This window comes from Euleptes europaea, chromosome 7 (assembly GCF_029931775.1).
Source record: "Euleptes europaea isolate rEulEur1 chromosome 7, rEulEur1.hap1, whole genome shotgun sequence".
Taxonomy (NCBI): Eukaryota; Metazoa; Chordata; class Lepidosauria; order Squamata; family Sphaerodactylidae; genus Euleptes; species Euleptes europaea.
The window spans coordinates 26,817,487-26,836,563 of NC_079318.1; the positions used below are offsets into that span (position 1 = coordinate 26,817,487).

At 43.5% G+C, this 19,077-nt stretch overlaps 1 protein-coding gene across 1 annotated transcript; it reads left to right on the forward strand.

The window, feature by feature from the left end:
- Positions 1 to 7,171: 7,171 nt before the first annotated feature.
- On the forward strand, positions 7,172 to 19,077 carry LGALS8 (galectin 8). The gene is made up of 9 exons (XM_056852790.1): positions 7,172 to 7,213; positions 9,317 to 9,405; positions 10,664 to 10,874; positions 12,379 to 12,498; positions 13,133 to 13,189; positions 13,269 to 13,295; positions 15,953 to 16,041; positions 17,138 to 17,303; positions 18,907 to 19,077. Exons 1-9 carry the CDS (start codon positions 7,172 to 7,174, stop codon positions 19,054 to 19,056), a joined length of 951 nt encoding a protein of 316 aa, XP_056708768.1. The 3' UTR covers positions 19,057 to 19,077.

Here is a 19,077-nt window from a genome sequence, read left to right on the forward strand (position 1 = left end):
CTTTCATGTTCTGACATGCATAATAAAAATAAACTCTGGTCTGTTTTAGGAATGTTTGGATTCATTTAATACTTGAATATTCTACTTGGGAGAAATTAATTCAAAGAAAATATCATAAACCATAAAGACTTTAAATTAATTTTTGCTGCATAAAGCAGTGCTTTGCCGGTACAAAACCCTGTATTGTGAACCGAAAAACATATTTAGCTCTCAGAGAATTTTTCAAGTCTCATTTTCTTCTTTGTTTCAGAGTATCCAAGTTTGCCAGCATCTCTCCCATTTAGACCTTTTGGTCGCTTTGAATTAAAATGGTTGGATCTAGTGTGCGTAATTAAAATCAAATATATTTTTAAAATTAAAAGTATTTTAAGAGTGATTACCTTAATTGAAATTGCTCTTTCCCTGTGGCAATTAGAAGATACGTTGGAACATGTTTTCTGAGACATTTTGAGAGCTTGTGTTAGAGCAAGCTGTTGCAAAGCACTTAACAGTGTTATGGTCATAGTCATGAGAACCTTCTTAATAATCTTCAGTGGTACTACTGAAATCTGATTGTGAAGTTAACTTTTAGATGGAGTCACAGTATAGAATATGCATTGGTTTATGTAGCATGACACAGTAATCTCCCTATAGTGCAGAATGGTGGGCCGAGTGCCAATTAAACGCTAAAAACCAGCTGCTGTTTGATTTACATTATGAAATAACACAAATTCAAATGGCGACACACATGTTGGGATATATTTTTACATGTGTCATGAATCACAGTACTTAGGATATACTGATACATGACTCTGATCCCATGAATCAGAGCAGAGAGCTAACCGACTATAAATTCAAGGACAGTATTTTCCAGAATTTTCAAGGAATTTTCAAATTTCCAGAATTTTCCAGAGCCCCGTGGCGCAGAGTGGTAAGCTGCAGTACTGCAGTCCAAGCTCTGCTCACGACCTGAGTTCGATCCCAACGGAAGTTGGTTTCAGGTAGCCGGCTCAAGGTTGACTCTGCCTTCCATCCTTCCGAGGTCGGTCAAATGAGTACCCAGCTTGCTGGGGGTAAAGGGGAGATGACTGGGGAAGGCACTGGCAAACCACCCCGTAAACAAAGTCTGCCTAGTAAACGTCGGGATGTGACGTCACCCCATGGGTCAGGAATGACATGGTGCTTTCACAGGGGACCTTTACCTTTTATTTTCCAGAATAAAGGCCTCAAGCCTGTTTAACCTCACTCCCTCAAAAACAAAGCAAAAACCCCCACACCTTTCCCGGGTTCCAGTGCTGTCTATGAATGAGTCCCTTTAAATTCAATAGGAGTTATTGAAGTAATCATGCTTAGGACTGAAGCATACTTTTCAGATATGCTGAGCTGATGAAAACGTAACTGAAAACCAGGTTGTTTTTAGCTTGACTACTAGATTATTTCTCTTTATGCCAATTGGTGTAATCTCTAATTTGAAAGACAGGACAACCATTCTAAGTATGCTTACTTTGGAGTAAACCTCCTTGAACTCAGCGAGACTTGCCTCAGCATAAATAAATTATTCAGAGTTGGGCCTGTTTCAGTCTACCGGGAGGGAAGAGAAGGAGCAGAAGGAAGATCTTGACAACTATTTGATGTCTTTGCCGAGGATTGACTTCCCCCTTCCTGTTTCAGGTAATGTATAAAGCTTGGGCATGGCTTCAGATGAGCCAGCTAATGAGACCAGAACCAGCCCCAAGACATTGTTGTGGTTTGTTTATTGTATACTGGTTTATTTATATATTGTATTTTCTGCTGTAAGCCTCTTTGGTCCGGAGGTGGGGGGAGCAGGGTATAAAAGCAATGGGAGACTCAGCAGAAGAATGGTGAACAGCAATAAACTTCAATTGATGGGACTGTAGCTACGCTATAAAGCAATTGAGCAAAAAACCCACAATAAAACAGCATTGACAACAATATTAATAGGAAATTCAAACAGTATAAAATTACTGATAGAGGATTTAGTTGTGTTCACTGGGGCTTAAATAATGGTGAGGCATTCCTCTTCTGTCATTAAACTGGTTAATATATCTACAGAATTGTTATCTATAGAGTTAGCATGGGTGTAGTGTTTAAGAGTGGTGGACTTTAATCTGGAGAACCGGGTTTGATTCCCCACTCTTACACATGAAGCCTGCTGGGTGACCTTGGGCCAGTCACAGTTATCTCAGAACTCTCTCAGCCCTACCTACCTCACAAGGTGTCTGTTGTGGGAACAGGAATGGAAGGCAATTGTAAGCCAGTTTGATTCCTCCTTAAAAAGATAGAGAAAACCGGGGTATAAAAACCACCTCTTCTACCAATCACAGATGTTATAAATGGTCACTGTGCTTACCTTCAGGGGGTATCTGTGCTGGTCTGCAGTAGATCAGTTAGTTTCAATTCCAGTAACCCCTTAGAGACCATCAAGAGTTTCAAGGTATAAGCTTTTGAGAGTCCCTGAAAATCTTGTTGGTCTCTAAGGTGCTACTGGACTTGAATCTAACTGTGCTTATCTTGTATACATTTGAATTTTGCACAGAAATGTCACAGACAATATCTTTTACATTTCATGGCTTCTCTCTCTCTCTCTCTCTCTCTCTCTCTCTCTCTCTCTCTGTCTCTGTGTGTGTGTTTACAGCTGGAGACTGAGGTTTCACTTCATGCATCTGATGGAGTGGGCTCACCCACGAAAAATTATGTTAGATGTTAGGGTTCCATAGACAATTTTTATTTCTTATTCACAGTGAATGCCTAGGATAGGGCTGGAAGGTGAAATGGACTTACCCCACCTATTGATGCAATGTAGTATTACTATAATGTAATCCTCCAAGGCCCTGACCTGGGTGGCCCAGGCTAGCCCGGTCAGATCTCAGAAGCTAAGCAGGGTCAGCCCTGTTAGTATTTGAATGGCAGACCACCAAGGAATACCAGGGTTGCTGTGCAGAGGAAGGCACTGCCAAACTACCTCTGTTAAACCCCCAAAGGGGTCGCTGCGACTTGACAGCACTTCACACACACACACAATCCTCAAACATTTTAAAATACACAGGGGGCAGCTCTTGCATCACATTACTTTTTCAATGCAAACATTCAGTGTGCAGAATAAGCAGTGCTTCGCCGTCTTCCTTCTGCAATTCTTTTATATAGGTGACTGTTTTTGATATATGTGAAAATTAACCACGTAGGCTCCCTTCTGTCTCCAGCCTTCATTAAAACAGCATAAACAAGGATGAAAATACAAGACATGACGTGAAGGTTCCTGACCATCAGATCAAGCTGTTTAGTAAAATCTCATTGGATGCTGTTCCTTTAGAAGGGACTCCAGGCTGCCGAACGAGTGGGCGGGGCGTCTGATATGACGTCACTATGCTGCTGTGTGCGAACCCGGAAACAGGAGGAATTCCCCAGGAACCATTGTTAGGAATCCGGGAAAATAGTAATATTCTCAGGTCGAAAGATGCCGCGTCGTCTTTTCAGTCTGATTTCTGCTTGAAGGCGCCGCGTCTTTAAAAAGGTAAGACGAATAAAGTCGCTTTGAACAAAACCTCGTCCGAGAAGAATCGGAGGAAGTTTGAAAGAGAAGCGAGCTTTAAAAGAGGAAGGGAGACTGGGTCTGATCGGCTGTGAAAAGGAACAGGGATGAAAATGCTGAAGAGGCAACGTGGGCACGCTTGAGCAGCATTTAAGATGCTAAAAAATGCTTAAAAAGATGCTAAAAAAATTCTTTTTTTAAATGCTTAAAAAAAAAGCTCCCACCCTACCAGAAAATATTTTTGTTAGTTTTTAGGGTGCTACTGGACTCTTGCCCTTTTCTACTACTTAAAAAAAAAAGTTATCAAGGCGGAAATCGGGTGCACCCTTACTTGGGAGTAAGGCCATTTATGCACGGGTGGCTTTTGCCTTGGATCTGCCGCTCTCTAGATGTACAGTTCTCCCCATCTGAATTCTCAAAACTCTGCATGGGGGGCTTGTTTTTGAGTTTTGAGAATGTGGATGGGGGGGGGGGAAACGTGCATCCAGAGAGCGGCAAATCGGAGCAGGGAAAAACAGGCTTGTGCTGTACTTTCACTTTTGTTTCCGCTTATGCCGCCTCCTCCTGCCTTGCGTAACGCGAGCTCTCAAAAACCAGTCTGGCTCTTGAGGCTTGCTGCACGGGCCTGATCCTACTCAAAGTAAGACCTCCTGAGTATTAGTAATGGTATTCAACTCTGTGTGCGATAGCGCTGCCCGGGTATTGATTGTGGATTTTAGAACCTGACATTATTTTTTTGGTATGGTCATGTATGCACGGGAGGTTTTTTTTACTTGGATTTGCTGCTCTGCAGATGCACCTTTTCCCCCTTCCGAATTCCCAGAACTCAAAAATAAGCCCCCGTGCAAAAGTTTTGAGAGTTCGGATGGGGGAAAATGTGCATCTAGAGAACTGCAAATCCAGGGCAAAACCTCCCCTGCATGAATTGGCCTATGTTTAAATAGATCTAGCAGTATGTGTTGAAGAATATAGAACATTCTAATATAGATCAGTAATCTGGGTTGCTGGGATGACGCATTTCTGTGGCTTTTAAGGATTTCATGGTGTCAGATGGTCACCCAAGTTGAATTCCAATGTACTTCTTAGGCCATTGGCAGGTATCTGAATGAGTCCTCCCTCAAAGACCAAAAAAGCCTTGGAAAGGGCACTGCCCCCTTCCCCTGCATTTTACTCACAGAAACTCCAAGCCTGGAATGCTGTGGTTGCCTGCCAGTGGTTCCATTTATTAAAGCTACAGGCCCCCCTTTTATCATTTTGGCTTTTTTTTTTCAACCCCCCCAAGTGTTTTTTTTTTAATTTTCAGATTTTTTTTAGCAAACCTAGGATGTTCATTGGGTTTGTAGAGAAATCTGCCTTGCCCGTTCACAGCTCCAGTCACCGGATTTAAGTATCAGATTTGGCCAACTTGGCTACTAGAATAGACAAGCGGAGCCCCATGAGAAATTCATGGGAAAATTCCCCCACTGGTCACTGCTTAATCCAGTGGCTTCTGACACCCCTAGACACCTTCCTATATCCTTTCCTCTCATTGCCGCCTTGCTGCTCTCCCTACCTACCCCCCCTCCTTGGCACTCCACTCACCCCACCCTCACATCTCTCCCTATCTACCCCCCACCCTTGCTTCTCTCCCTACCTATCCCCCAGACAGATGCACCTGTCTACTCCATTGATGCAGGGCTTGCAGCACCCTCACCACTGGGTTAGCCTCTGCAGCTCCTGGGCTCCTGCAGCTTCCGGCCTTGTTGATGCTGGGTCAGCCTCTTCCCCACCATTGCAGGAGCCACTTCTAAAGCCAGGCAGCCTTCCATGTGTGCCGGCCTCCTTGCTGGCAAGCCCACCTCCCCCTGAAGATTGCCAAGCTGCTGCCGCCGCTGAACGCAGGCAGCCCTCCGTGGCTCTGGCCTCCTCACTGGCGGGCTCACCTTCCCCCCCCCCCAAGATCACTGGCCTGCCTCCCCCCCCCCCCCACTGAAGCCAGGCAGCCTGCTGTAGTTGCTGGGTGCTGGCCTCCTCACTAGCAAGCCCCCCCCCCCAACATTGCTGCTAAGTTCCTTGCCCCCCAGCCCCTCAACTTCCTCCACCAGCAGAGAAGATAGGTGTGTTGACCGTGCACGCTCAGGTGACCCTCTTGTTTTGAGCCAGCGTGGTGCAGTGGTTAAGAACGGTGGTTTGGAGCCGTGGACTCTAATCTGGGGAGCTGGGTTTGATTCCCCGCTCCTCTGCATGAGCGGCGGGAGGCTAATCTGGTGAACTGGATTTGTTTCCCCACTCCTCCACATGAAGCCAGCTGGGTGACCTGGGGCTAGTCACAGCTCTCTCAGCCCCACCTACCTCACAGGGTGTCTGTTGTGGGGAAGGGAAGGTGATTGTAAGCCAGTTTGATTCTTCCTTAAGTGGTAGAGAAAACTGGCATATAAAAACCAACTCTTCTTCTTTTGGAGGGATTTAAATTACTTTCGGAGTAATTTTTTTTTACAGTTATCAGATTTGTCTGCAAGTCTGGGAGGTCTCCCACGTTTGCAAAAAAATCTTTTTTTCCCCCCTGTCAGTGTGGGCCCAGTCCGCAGATTTAGATATCTGCAGATCTGTTCTCACTTGAGAAATAGATATATAAATGATTTAATAATTCATGCTGGGACCCTAAATCATAGTCAGGGTCATGCTGTTAGGCAGCTGATGATCTGGTCCTCAGAGTGTGGCAATAGTAGAAGTCAAGGGTAGAACCAGATAGACAGTCCAAAAAGCTGTTAGTAAGACAGGATTTCTCCTGCTTCCTCTTTTGCCTTATTTATGCTTGTATTTCTCTACCTCGTGAGTTCAGCACTTGGAAAACAAGAGGCTAGAAGATGGTCTTCCTCTTGCAGGGCAGCTGTCCTCACAGAGCTAAGAGCTTGAGATTCCATCTGGATTTCCCCTGCTACCGTTGGGTTAAAGTTTTACTACTCCCAGTACCAGATGGTAGGCACAAGCAATGTCATACTTCCAAGTGGAATTTAATGATCCCTGTTCCAGCAAGGCAGCTCTTACGAGTCTTTGCTAATAATGATGCATAGCATTTTTTCCCCATAAAATTTTTATTATTTTCACAATATTTTACTATGTATGCTATGTATGTAACATGATGCATAGCATTTGTATAGTGCTTTCAAGTGTTCAGAATGCTCTGGGTAGGTGTTATTCTCCTTACAAGCGCTCTGCTAGGTAGGTAAATCTTTTTTTCCTGTATTTGCAGAGGTGGGAGGGGAGAGTAGGTGCTGAGGCTGAGAGAGTAGGGCTTGTGGAAGTCTACCTGTGAAGTCCACGATTCATAGCTCAGTCTCTTAACTGCTGTGCTACACCAGCCCTCACCCAGGCAATAAAATCCGGAACTAAATTGGAGGCACAGTTAGCAACGACTTTCCCTGTTAAGAAGATGATGCAAATTGTTTGCACTTATATTTTATAACATTGAAGAAAATGGGTCTTTTGATGTGAGCAAAAGAGTTTGCCAAAGGGGTTTAGCCAGGCTTAGCTATCTCTCTTATCTATAATTTCAGCTAGAGTTTAGCTCTCTGGTTTTTCAGGGGTTGTTTGCATTATTATTACAAAGGCCCATGTTGTTAGTCATAGGGAACCAGAAGACCTTAAAGATAACAGAAGAAGATGATCTCCTTGGACAAGATGCAGAAGACAATAAACAACCCGGTAACTATCTCTTGATCATTTTGTTCCTTGTAGACACCAATAGACTTTACCAATAGATGTTATCTTAAGAATGCGCTCAGACATGTGAGATTCATGAAGTGATAACTTTGTCGAAAATCAGAATGACTACCGTGTCTTTCAGTTTGCAGGTCATTCTGATCTTTCTAGTTTGCTTGCGACCTTTGCTTCTATCTAGCAGTACCTTTTCAGTGGGGGCACCTCACCTGTGGAACGCCCTCCCCCTTGAGGCTTATCTGGGACCTACCCAACTCTCTTTCTTGTGTCAGCCCACACCCCCACACAAGTTTTTTGGTAAGGGGCTCGATTTTTTGAAATGGTTTTTACAGTCTGTTTCTAGGCTGAGGACTGTTGTACAAGGATCATTTTCGGCTGCTGTTTTGATGCTGTGGCTGGCTTTTTAGTGGTTAATTTTAATGATCTTTTGCAGTTTTTATGACTGTATCATGTTTTACTTTGGGAGCCACCTTCGGCAGGTTTCCAGGAGAGGCAACGTATAGTTTATAAACAAATAAATAGTAAAATTAGGTATAAAATAAGTGTTTTGGTCTCTGTTTGGCAATATATTGAGCAGAAATAGACTGCATCTGTACTATGAGTGTGTGCCAGTGTATATGAAAAGCCATTCCTGTTTGTAAATACACCTATGGGGTAAACTCTTGCTGCTACCTCTGACGATTATGGGAGCAACAGGGCTTTTGGTCAGGCTTAAAAGATTCCTGCTATAAACCAAGTTGGGATGAAATGGGAATCAAGTGGAGGGGCTTAGAAAGGAGCAACCATGAGGGGTCCTGAAGCCAAGAGTTGTTTGTGGGTTTGAAGAGGAAGAGAGGAACAGTGCTGCAGGCTGGCCATATTGATTGGCACAAACACCACTGAGGACTGCTCTAGGCCCTGATCCCTTGTAGCGGGAGCAGTGTGCCGGTTCTTGACCCAATGTTATACCAGTGCACGAATACTGGTGTGCATACCCCATGCAGGTCGTTACCAGGGACTTGTTCTTCAGAGAGTCAGTTCACAAAAACAGGAAGGGGTATGCTAGCTATTTTAAAAGGAAATGCATACAGGATGCTGGGGGTGGGGCAGGAAAGGTGTGGGGCAGGGAAGGTGAGAGCTGGTGTGGTGTAGTGGTTACGAGCAGCGGACTCTAAGCTGGAGAACCGGATTTGATTCCCCGCTCCTCCACATGAGCGGCGGACTCTACTCTGCTGAACCGGGTTGGTTCCTCCGCATGAAGCCAGCTGGGTGACCTTGGGCTAGTCACAGTTCTTTCTGAACTCTCTCAGCCCCACCAACCTCACAAGGTGTCTGTCGTGGGGAGGGGAAGGCGATTGTAAGCAGCTTTGAGTCTCCTTAAAAAGGTAGAGAAAAGCAGGGTATAAAAACCAACTCTTCTTTTTGTTTATTTGAATAAAGTTGTTTCCAGACTCAGTAGGGTGGGCTTTTACCAGTAGAACCTCTGCCTGATATCCGTGCTGGAGAGCCACGACAGAAGTCCAATACTCCTTGGGCTCCTGTTGACTGCCTTAGCAGTGGTAGTTGGGCAAAGAGCATGCTCGTTCCTCTTCCCATAGACCAGTCTGGGAGCACCTCAAATAAGATCCGCATGCTGGAACAAATGTGACTTCTCTGACATGTCACCATGTTCATGCAAAGGTTTGGGCTGTCCTCCCCGCACAAGAATAACTTATAGAAAGAAGAGGCTGGGAAAGGAGGTAGATGGGGCTGACTTCAGGGAAGATACGCACACACTCTGCATGAACGCATGAGGTCAGGGAACCGTTGCAGTTCTGGAATGTGCATCCTCAGTCACCCGTGAAGTCAGTCTGGACGCTTTAGGACTGTAGGCAGCACACTCCCACACATACGTGGTCTTTCAGGCCTTCTTGACTGAGAGTTCCTTTGAACTAACAAAATTGGCAGCTTGGGCTTCATGATGAGAGAGGTCCTTCTCCCAAACTTTGCTTCTTGCAATTTAAACCTGTTTCCTCTGGTTAATAAAATATGTGAAAGGTTAAGCATACAAATAAATACTTTCCCCTGATGCGCGAGGCACTGTAACTTTTCTCCCCTTTTCCTTCATAGGTTGTTCCATATATTGGGACTATCCTTGGTGGCCTTCAGCCCTTAGAGCTGGTGGTAGTGCATGGGTTTGTTCCAGAAGATTCAGATAGGTAAGGGTAAAATAAGATATTTCTAGAGAGTAATCTTGTGGTGGATGTTGTGGGCGAGCCGGCAAAGAAATAACAGGTGTGCATGTTTGATTTGGCTTGAGATGCTTTTACAGGCACTGCGTTGTGTCTTGACATTTGGGAATGAAGACATTTGGGAAACGTTTATACTTGATTTGCCACTGCACAAAACCCCAGGCTCTGTGATGGAAAATAGCCCTCGTGCGAAATCAGTCCCCAGCCTTTATTTCTAATGCTTATGACTAGAGGGGTTACCGCCCTTGTATTCCCAGCAATGTATTAAGACACTGAGAGGCACTGTCCTTCAGTGTTAATCCTCTGAAGATGCCTGCCACAGTTGCTGGCGAAACGTCAGGAAAGAAAATTCCAAGACCACGGTTACACAGCCCGGATAACCTACAAGAACCAATGAACTCTGACTGTGAAAGCCTTCGAGAATATTTTGATGTATTAAGAGTTTGAAAATGTTATAAAAAAATACTGTTCGCACTTTGTTTGGCCCCTTTAGCTGTGAAGATGGCTTCCAACCATTTATAAGCCGTGGTATCCAAAAACCCTTTTAAAGCGATGTTTTTTATAACGTTTTCAAACTCTTAATACATCGCTGGGAATACAAAGTGCGGTAACCCCTTAGGAAGAGCAATTGGTTTTATCTTTCAAGGGGGATCATTCCATTCTAATTTCTACTGAGCATGTGAACATGAAGATAGTGATATACAAGAAGATATATAAGAGCTCTGACTTACATGGCATGGAGATCTGTGTGTTTGGAAATGTTGACCAGATTTCTGAAAATGTGTTTTGTTGTAGTGGTTGTTCTGGAATTGCTGTAGCTTGGACGAGCACATATTCTTTTAATAACAACTAATTAGATCTCTGTTAGGGACAATGTATAGACTGTGGAGATCCTTTTTGTTACTGTTGTTCTGGATTGTACCAGTCCTTTTCCTCTTCAGGAGTGGAAGCAGTAGAGTTTAGGTTTAATCTAGCCACTGCGTATTTTCAGGTGCGGGTGGTCAGACTGCCCGAGCAATGACATTATCCTCTTGAGGCAGGCAAAGGCCTGGGGCCTCCTATTGATCTTTACCAAAATTTTGGCGTTACATAATCAGATATGAAACCTGGAGCAAGCATGGGAAGCAGTCATAAAGTTGCCCATGCCTTCCGTGGATGGTTGGAATTGTTTTACCGCTCTTGCCCAAAGAGCTGAATAGACCAGTCTGTTTTGGTTTCCCGCAAGGTTCCAGATGGACTTCCAGTGTGGGAACAGTGTGAAACCTCGTGCTGACATCGCCTTTCATTTCAACCCCCGGTTTAAAAGATCTGGTTGCGTTGTTTGCAATACCCTGCAGGAAGAAAGGTGGGGCTTGGAAGAGATCACCTACGCGATGCCTTTTGAAAAAGGAAAGTCATTTGAGATTGTTTTTATGGTTCTGCTCGATAAATTCCAGGTGAGCTGTTTGGGGTTGATGAATGGGTTAAGCGGTCTGTCATGCCTTCAGACCCAATGGGTGTGATCCGGACCAAAGTTAAGCACTGGGTCACACCCATTGGGGTGTGATTAAGCAAGGCTTAATTCTCCCATTGAAATCAGTGTGACTTTTGTACCTTTTCAAACAACTGGTGTATCTCTGTATTAGGGTTCTTTACATGCACTGAGGGTTAATTTGGTGTAACTATTGCACTGTTGATAAGAATAAAATGTGTGGTTCATGAGGGATAGAGTTCTAAAACCTTGTAGATGGCTCTTCCATGGCTTTTTGCCACTGATAATGAAAACCAAGGAGCCCCTTGGCACAGAGTGGTAAACTGCAGTACTGCAGTCCCAGCTCTGCTCATGACCTGAGTTCGATCCCGACGGAAGTCAGTTTCAGGTAGCCGGCTCAAGGTTGACTCAGCCTTCCATCCTTCCGAGGTCGGTAAAATGAGTACCCAGCTTTCTGGGGGTAAAGGGGAGATGACTAGGGAAGGCACTGGCAAACCACCCCGTAAACTCAGTCTGCCTAATAAACCACCTTTACCTAATGAAGACCAGGAATATAGCCTTCAACCTGCAAGAAAGCCTGGGAAGGAACTAGGTGAGTCTGAGCTGGCATTCAGTCTGTTGGCCCCAGGTGCATGCCCTGGGCAGCACAAGGAGTGTCTGGGGCTTTGCCAGACTTGCCAGTGCCCTCCTCATACCTTTAATTTTGAGAACTACTGGGATATACTCTGTTAATGTATACGGTCCAGTAAACAGGGGAGACATTTTAGGCAGCAATGTCATAATGAACAGACATTTGCTAGAGAGAGAGGGCAACCTAGGAGGCAGACCTCTCTGTCTGTGGCTTTTGTACGAGTAGAGAAAAATTTAACGTGATACTAGTTCCTAAATGTTTTATTAATAATGTTTTATTAAGTTTTATCAAAACTTGTCTGTTTACTTGGGCTGTGCTCTGTATTTATTACTGTCGTAGAAATAATTCTACTGTCGTAGAAATAATAATTCTCATGTATATACCCGTTGTGCAATTGCACCCATAACTCCAAATCATCTCCCCCACCCCCTCAGACCAAATACTTGGGACCCTTGATTGAATAGAATATCTTTGTGAAATGCTTGCCTTTATTTTCAGAACTGTTTTTTTAAAAAGAAACTGCCACATTTTCTGTTTAAAAAAAAGTCTGCCATGTCCCCAAAACGTCTTTGAGTATGGCAGAAGTACAAAGTTTAAATAGCACATTTTTGCTAATGCACTGTGATTTTGTAATTCTAATTTATTGTTATGGCCATTGTCCAGCATAAAATAACAAAGCAACACAGGTACCTATATAACATTAATTAAAAATAGAAGGAAAAAGTAAAAATAAAAAGTAAAATAACATGGCCGAAAATAAACAGATTAAATACATTATCAGCATAATAAAGAATGCAGTGTAAAATTTCTGGTGTGCGTTGGTTCCCCCCCACCCCAGGTTGCCGTAAATGGAAAACATTTCTTGCTCTACAAGCATAGAATTGACCTTGAAAAAATAAATACTCTTGGAATATATGGAAAGGTGGAAGTCCAGATGATTGAATTTATTTCAAATAATGTAAGTTGTTATTAGTTTTAGAATTACTATTAGTTTAGAATTACATCTTATTTTTGAAATCCTGTTTTTACTTGTTATAATGGGCTGAAGTGGGACACAAAGGGCTGGTTCACAACTATGAACAAAATGAGTCTCAGAGAAACATCAGGAGGAGGGGAAGATCTTGGCTGGAGCAGTGACTTGCACTTTCAGTGGGGAAGCGCCCATGGCAAACTGTCAGTTTGAAACAGGTTAATGCAAGTCAGAGGGATGGCCTCCTGTTATTCACAAAGACACCCAAAGTTCAATGATTTTTTTTTAAGTGCCTGGCTCTGGGGAAGTAATTTGACATCTTGTTTTTCCATGTTAAATTAACAGATTAGAAGAGACCAATGTCTTTGCTATTCATCAGTCATACCACTGTCCGATTTATTTGCCACGATGCTTCATACTTGTCCTTTAGCCCACAAAGAAGCTTGGCTTTCACTCCCGCACTATCTCATCACTGCCTTGGTGATGAGCCTGAGAATTTTATTTGAAAGCAATTAAAAATCCATCAGTCTTCCAGTTAGCTTGTGAAATTTTAAGAGTGTGGTACTCAGGGATTGTAGCCATCCCATGAATGTTCATCTCTTGACCTCTCTTTTCTCTGCAGCCTTTGCAAGGCTCTCAGCCATCCTTGCTAGGGGCAACCAAGGAAAAGGTGGGAAATGTATGTATTCGCATTCACTGTCTAGGTTCACTGGTGGTATTTGCCTGACCTAACTAAGTGTTCTTTTCCTTTTTGACAGGACACAGTACCTGGGGGATCACAGTTTGTAAGTATATTCCTGAGGCTGTATTCAGACTTCACAACTAACAGAGGTTTGTCCATACCAGGCATGAACAAAGCAGTTTGCCCTGCACACGTTCAGATCTGCCTCACCCTGCCCCTCCTGTCACATACAGAGGGAGGCCATGATCAAAGGCTTCAGAGTTTGGGAAACATTCGATTGAACTGCAGTTTGCCGAGACATCCTAATGCACAGTCAAAGTGGAGTTTGTATCTCTCCCACAAAGCGGGATTCCAAATTGGCATTCGACTAGAGTTTGGAATCACATTGTTGGGGGCTGGAGAGGTGAACAAACTCCAATCTACCCAGGCACCTGTAGACATTATGGCAACCTGGAGCTTGATTTAAGTCTTCCCAAATTTAGGAGCCTTCAGTCATGCTTTATGCACCATTGAGAGGTGGAAGAGAAGTGTGAGCGTTGCAGCGGGAGGTGTTCATTCCTGTCAGACAAATTGCTCTTCGTTGTAATATCTGAATGTAGACACAATGTAAATCACATTTGCAATATAATACAAGAAGTTATCAAGGGAATGCATGCTTATAATGCTGGAAGGGTGTGTGTTTTTTTAGTATACATGTACTCAGATAGAACTGCTCGGTTTAATGCTCACTTTTCCCCCTTGCCTACTTAAAAAAAAGAGGGGGCAGACTATCAGTTTAAAGAGCTCAGTGGATTTGTGGCTTCTCAGCCCTGTTCAGACTGGCTGCAGCGGCGCATAAGAATCCTTCCTCTCTCTGTTCTGTACAGCCGGGCAATCCTTTATACTCACTAATGTATGGATTGTAAACTGCTTTGAAAGCTTAGAAATTGTAAGCAACTTAGTAAAATAAATCATTACTAACTACAGGCTTTCCTGCCTTAGCCTACAATAGATCTCTTACAGTTCTGTTTCTGAGAGTCTTTTACACATGCTTAAAAATTGTAGAGGAACAGCAAGTAAATGGCTGCAGTTAACACTATGAAATGTTAAGAGGTCTGAAATATAGATATGCGATGTAGATTTCAAAGTGCTGGGATTTTCTCCTGGACTTCCTGTATCTGACACTTTCTGACATCAAAGGTCCACACATCTCCCTTAATAAAGCTAATAGTCCCATCTATCTCGCACAACTTTGGCTTTGTTCTCATGGGCTGTGTGGAGCCTGGGAGGAGTAATGCAATTCAGGCAAGCAGGCATGGACTCCCTGAAGAAGAAGAGAAAGATTTATTTCTCTGGTCTGGGATCTTTTTAGAAAAATCAATATTCGTTTGAATCTGTGATAGAACTTGTGAGTCTTTTTTTTCTTTTCAGAATCCCAGAACTGTTAAATAAAACTCAGATTTACTTTCATAGTTAAATTGAACTTACATAAAACATAGTTACGTTCTTACAGTCATGTATAACAGTGTAAGAACTGACTTAAATATACATTCTCAGTATAGTAAGATAGAGAGCTGACAGACTGTCTTGAGAGAACAAACCGACGTAACAGCAAAACAGCAGCTTTCAAACTGTCAGCGACGCCTCCTAGAAAGTTTTGCTCTCTCCCTCTAGTAGGTTCAAGAGTCAGGTGCTATTCACACAGCTCAAATGATGCACTTTCAATCCACTTTCAATGCACTTTGAAGGTGGATTTTACTGTGTGAACTGGCAAAATCCACTTGCAAACGATCGTTAAGGTGCAGTGAAAGTGGATTGGAAGTGCATTATTTGGGCTGTGTGAATAGCACCTCAGTGTTCTAATGCAAGGCGCTAATATCCCAACACTATCCATATATACATGCAGACAAGTATTTGAACCCATCTGATGCTCAGTTGCAGGTGTTCTGGGACTGGAAATCTTAAAAGGAAATGGTCCTTAGTGAAAAAGACCACCCTTGCTGGCCAGAGATGTTACGACGCTTGTGATCCTGCTGCATGGGAGGCCCAGTGTTGGTCCCAATCCAGAGAAAGCCTGGTGCAAGAATTCCTTTGCTTTCCGCTAACTTCTCAACATTGCGCAGGATAACATGCACCTGGATGTTTAGATTTGAGTCCAGTAGCACCTTGGAAACCAACAAGATATCTGACAGAGGGAGCTTTGATTCTCAAAAGCTTATACTCCGAAAACCTTGTTGATCTTTATGGTGCTACCGGTCTCGGATCTAGCTCTTTTGCTGCAGCCCATCATGGTTACCCTCTGAAAATATCTACGTGGATGTTTAATAAGTAACTTTATGTGCTCAAATAAGGGTCTGATAAGGTAACCACTTGTTTCCTGAGTTTCACTAGGCCAGAGTTCTTTTTAGTATTATTCAGTTGCAGAAAGACACAACCCCCCTGCAAAATGGTGGAAACCAATCGGGGCTTCCAACAAGGAACCACCAGTGTTATCAGAGGCAAAAGCAGTTGTCACGTAAAGTGTGAATTTTCTCTTAACAAAGTACCTCATCAAATACTGTTTCAAACCTAAGAAAATTAAATCGTGCTCAGGAATAGGTAAAAGTGGGAAGGGTTGTTCAAGGTATTTCTAAACTTAACTTTATTCTCATGGGATTGAAAAAAGGGAATAAATAATAAGGTGGGAATAAAATTTGGCAATTTTCAGCAGTACGTGCATTCCCACAGAATTGCAGACCATTAAAGTGGAGTAAAGTTAACTGAATTCAATTGTATTTTCAGGTAGTTCCTTACGTTGCACGACTTAATTCTGCTGTTGCGCCTGGGCAAACCATTGTCATTAAAGGAGAAGTTAATGAAAATCCAAATAGGTCAGTAAATTGACCTCATTCGATTAATGTATTGCTGTTTGTGTGTCCGAAATTCGCTCTCAGTGAAATCCTAAGCAAAGTTACACTCTTCTAAGGCCATTAAAGTCAATGAGCTTAGAAGGGTGTAACTCTGCTTAGCATTGCACAATAAAACTTCAAGCACCTTCCTGGCCATCAGTGGTTTTACTGCAATGTTTTGTGAATGTTCTGCAACTTGCTGACTGCTGAAGTGTAAAACTTGCAAGCGGTTTCGTTTTCACAAGGGAAGAAAAAGGGCTTTTTGGTTAAGAATGTAACGAGTGGGGATGGAGAGCCTTGGCAGGCAGGAGGCTGAACTCCTGGAAATGAAATGAGGTGAGCCATGGAAGAAGGGAGGGGTGGGGGGAAGCAATCAGAGGCATGTTTTGAAAGACTGTAGAGAAGAGACCAAGTTAGCAAAGGGGTTGAGAAACAAGGATCTAATATAAAGAGGCTGCAGCCTGTCAAAGCCAAGTTTATGGGAAGGTGTATAAAGGAAGTGCCAATGTGAAAGGGATGCTGGGGTGGGGGAATCTTTCACAGGGCCTAATGATGGGGAGGGGGCTTTGGGCAAGAGGGGGTGCAGTAGCCAGAGAGCTTTAGAAGGTGGAAAATTGGGGGCAGAGGGGCCGAAGAGGTGATGGAAATGGAGGGGGGGGAAACTGCATTTCATCTTGATCAATAGAGCTATCTTTGGCTAAAGGTCTCCAGTGTTATCGTATACATACACATTTAATCTCCTCTTATGACTGCAGGTTTCGAAGACAAATATTCCTTCAAAATCTGTATTCAATACTGTGTTTCAGGGCTTGTGGGTATACTTGTTGCGCCCCTTCCACTTTTCCATTTAGAATTTCATAGGCTGAATTCTAACTCATTCTGGTAAAAACAATTCAGAATGGTTCAGGCTGACGGGTACTTTCAGAGCTGCATGGCGCAGGGTCATATCGTCTATACACCATACTTTTGATGCCAGGAATAGTAGCAAATATTTGGGACAGGGCTTTGCAGAAATTGTAATCTGTTACTGTGGATGTGATGTAAGACGCCGCCTCTAACACCGATGTTTTATTTGCAGCTTTTCTATCAACCTTAAACCCAGTGACACATCAGATATTGCGCTGCATTTGAATCCCCGAATAAAAGCTAAAGCTTTTGTAAGGAATTCCTACCTGTGTGACAGTTGGGGAGAAGAAGAAAGGAGCATCGACCACTTCCCTTTCTGTCCAGGAATGTATTTTGAGGTAACTGAATAAACAAGGCCGGCAATCTACTCAATGTATTTATTGCAGATGATCATGCCCACTGAACAATTCATACTTTAACTACATTTGGATGGGACGGAGAATGTGTTGTTATGTAGTTATTGGAAAACTTGTGTAAAATCACGCATTATGCCCTTTCTGAGCAGCATGGGGCAGTGTGTGCTACAGATAGCAGGAGGGCAGAAGCAGGAACAAACCATCTGCCACATTCCCGGCCCATGCAGGTAGTTGCAGTGCACGGAATGTGACAGCCAACCATCAGATTCACATGATGTCCTTTTTCAGTTACAGGATAAATCTTCCTAACAGTAAAGCAGCTGGCCCCGTTACGATAATGAAAGCAACAAAATTGGAACAGCCACAGAAGCCAGAGCCTTTTTATGTATTTTGGGGACTCTGTAGGTATGCATACAAACGACAGAGTAAATTAATTAAAAACCCCAGACTGAGAACGGAATATGCTTCATGAGGCATGGAATGTTGAGGAGTGGGGAAGGCAGATTATCTGCTTAAGACCCTAACTTATAGGATCCTGCAAGGGGGGGGGGGCTCTTGTGGCTGGAGGATTTCCAAATTGTCCCCCTCCCCCACAATTATACTGGTCCCCCTGCTTGGGCCTCTCCAGTAAAAATTTATTGTCGCTGTTGCTCAAACAAAGCAATGCAAATCCAGATTCCCAAGGTATCACATCTGGATTACTGACGAACATTTTCATTGGAAATTACCAGGGGATTATTGCTGTTTATGGCAAATGGCCCACTTCCCGTTCTTGGGCTGATAAAACAGCCCAGAGGGTGTGGTTTAACAGGGTCAGTTTTGGCCTTAGTACAGCTGCCTATAAGGTTCTGTTGTAAAGCACAGGGAACTAGCTAGCAGCAGTGGGGCGGAGCCTACCCTTGTGTTACTACTCCACTGAACAAAGTTTGAAGCCTTCCTCCAACTTAAGTGGCTCTTCCAGTTGACAAAGAGCCTCTTAAGGTGGAGGGTGATGGGGTCCACTCCACTGAGTGATATTGTACTATACCAATTTAAACCTGTGCAGATAAAACACATCTAGAAACATCTGAGAGTACATGCTTTATGAAAGGAATTAAAATTGTAGTCTTGTTCATTCCCACATGGACACATGAAGTTGCCTTATACTGAATCAGACCCTTGGTCCATTGAAGTCAGTATTGTCTACTCAGACCAGCAGCAGCTCTCCAGGGTCTCAGGCAGAGGTCTTTCACATCACCTACTGGCCTGCTCCCTTTAACTGGAGATGCCAGGGATTGAACCTGGGACCTTCTGCATGCCCAGCAGATGCTCCACCACTGAGCCACAGCTTCCAACTGTTCTGGGGGATTTTAGGATTCTGAATGAATGCTCTGTTGAGGCTACAGCAAGAGCTTGGATTACAAAAAGCTTGCTGGAAGTGATCAACAAGTTCCCTCTTTAGTTTGTAAAATTTTCTGTAAGTTAACATAGTTTGAGCCATCTTCGTTTTCTGGATGGGTTGTAGTCTTTCCCCCCCTACACCGTCTCCACAACTTGAGTATGTTTTTTGTTTGACTAAGGTGACCAGTGTTTGTTTAACTTTCAGCTGATAATATTCTGCGATGCTCTTCACTACAAAGTTGCTGTGAATGGTGTGCATACTCTGGAGTATAAGCATCGGTTCAAACAACTGGGCAAGATTAATGTATTGGAAATCTATGGGGATATTCGACTGCTGGATGTCAGAAGCTGGTAGCCATGAAGCATGTTCTGTTTG